Source organism: Etheostoma spectabile, chromosome 19, assembly GCF_008692095.1.
Source record: "Etheostoma spectabile isolate EspeVRDwgs_2016 chromosome 19, UIUC_Espe_1.0, whole genome shotgun sequence".
Classification (NCBI taxonomy): domain Eukaryota; kingdom Metazoa; phylum Chordata; class Actinopteri; order Perciformes; family Percidae; genus Etheostoma; species Etheostoma spectabile.
This window is the reverse complement of record NC_045751.1, coordinates 11,427,641-11,429,694: the sequence shown is the minus strand read 5'-3', so window position 1 is coordinate 11,429,694 and position 2,054 is coordinate 11,427,641. Positions and strand designations below refer to the sequence as shown.

Genomic DNA, 2,054 nt, shown 5'->3' with positions numbered 1-2,054 from the left:
CACGCACACGCACATGCACACACACACACAGGCTCCTCCCAGACATCACTAACCTTTAAGTCCGGGTAAACCCCGTTGCCCTGGTTGTCCAGGAATACCAGGGTCTCCAGGCTCACCGCGAAAGCCAGGCAAGCCGGGGTAGCCGATGCCAGGCTCGCCGGGGCCACCGGAACGACCCTTTTGCCCCGGGAACCCTGGGAAACCTTTCTCACCAACTGTGCCGAAGCCAGCGTCACCCTGGGGAGGAGAGGAGAGGAGAGGAGAGGAGAGGAGAGGAGAGGAGAGGAGAGGAGGAACAGGTTGTTTGTAAACCTTCTTTTAGAAACTTGCTAAAAACCTGGAGATGAACTTTAGATTAAAGCTGGGGTAGGCAGTTTTTTTTCATAATTATGTTTAAGCATATTGTAATTTATAAAATCATAGAGCAAACTAGACCTCTGGATCTCAGTTTTTGGGCTTCAAGATAATCTAGAACGCCACGGGAAACTTTGGCCAATCACAGGTCATTTCAAAGAAGGAGAGAGAGAGAGCGTTCCTATTGGCTGCCCTGGGTATGCATTGCCTGTGCGACTGAGAGGGGAGAGGGTGACTGCAGCTTTAATATGTATACTGTGCGGAGAAGCACTCACTGGGGGTCCAGGGACTCCGGGGAAGCCCGGCAGTCCATCTCTGCCTGGTTTTCCAGTTTCCCCAGTCGGTCCTCTGGGTCCAGGATCTCCGAGCTCTCCTTTCACCCCCAAACCCAGATTGGGGTAGTAAGACGCCCCCTTCTCTCCCTTACGTCCCGAGAAACCGAGCTCACCAGCGGGACCCTAATGGAGCACAGAAATTAAAGATTTCTGTAAAACTTGCCCTCACACATTTCATTGTGACACTGGACTCTACCAAATCATCTGATATTTGGAGGCAAAATACTCCAACTCAACCTACAGGAGGTCCCGGACCGCCATTAAAGCCCGGTGGACCGCCGTCACCAGGCTCGCCCTTTCGTCCAGCAAAGCCGGGGTCGCCGTTGGTTCCTGGGGGTCCAGGCAACCCTGAGGTGCCCCCTCCTATGCAGGCACAGTCGCCAGGATCACCTGGAGGACAGATGGGAAACGGGAGGAGGGGAAAGAAAGATGAATTAAAGAGTGGAACAACGGAAGAGGAAAGGTATTAATGGAGATGATCATGGAGCCTGTTCTCAAGACTAAATCTGTTATTAGTGCAGAAAGGGATGTCCAAAATCCAATTTGTTGCCAGACATGTGGACTCTAGTGACTACAGAAGACCTTTACGGGCCGCCTAAAATCGATAAGGGCTCCGTGTCTGGCCGGGACTCTGAGACCTCTGGTATAAAATGTAAAAAATATATTTTCAACAGTCCTTGTTGTTTGTCAAGTACTTTCAGAACATTTGAAAGTGTGTGTGTGTGTGTGTGTGTGAGTGTGTGTGCGTGTGTCTGTGTGTGTGTGTGTGTGTGTGTGTGTGTGTCTGTGCATCAGAAAACCAGGGGAGAATCGTTACCTCCAGGGCTGACGATATAAAACGAATAACGTTGGGTTTATAATCCCATTTCTGGTCAGCAAATGAATGAGCTTTTCTTTCAGTCGGGGGTTATTTCAGACACCGTACACAGACTGTGTACAAAACTTAAACTAAATACACCAACTCTGCTCCTGTCGCATGTACAACACATCTAGCTCTCTTCTGCCCACTTAAAACACACACACACACACACCCACACACACACACACACACTTACACACACGCACTGAGCTCTCTTAAAGGAGCCGCAGCACCATTTTACAACAAATCCCTTATTGCGCTGATGTGACCGAGTCCGACCCAAACTTGAACATAATTTTTTATGATATATTTATGATACCCAACGGCTCGGGTCTCTATGCCTTAGTGTGTATGTACAGTGTATGTGTGTGTTTGTGTGTGTATGTGAGTGTGTGTGTAATTGTCATTGCACCGAATACAAGAGCCTATCAAATCAGTAAAAATCAGTTTTGTACAGTCCTGCACGTGTTTGCCCTTTAAGTATGTGTGTGTGTGTGTGTGTGTGT

The 2,054-nt window shown here is 48.8% G+C and overlaps 1 protein-coding gene across 3 annotated transcripts in view; it reads right to left on the bottom strand.

Moving 5' to 3' along the window:
* col4a6 (collagen, type IV, alpha 6) overlaps window positions 1-2,054 on the bottom strand; it is a 171,310-nt gene that overhangs the window by 25,506 nt on the left and 143,750 nt on the right. For all 3 annotated transcript variants that reach the window (XM_032544669.1, XM_032544667.1, XM_032544668.1), the window contains 3 exons: window positions 931-1,079; window positions 630-812; window positions 54-237 (listed from right to left, as the gene is read on the bottom strand). In XM_032544669.1, coding sequence (XP_032400560.1) covers window positions 54-237; window positions 630-812; window positions 931-1,079 — 516 coding nt within the window. The remainder of the gene's footprint in view (window positions 1-53; window positions 238-629; window positions 813-930; window positions 1,080-2,054) is intronic.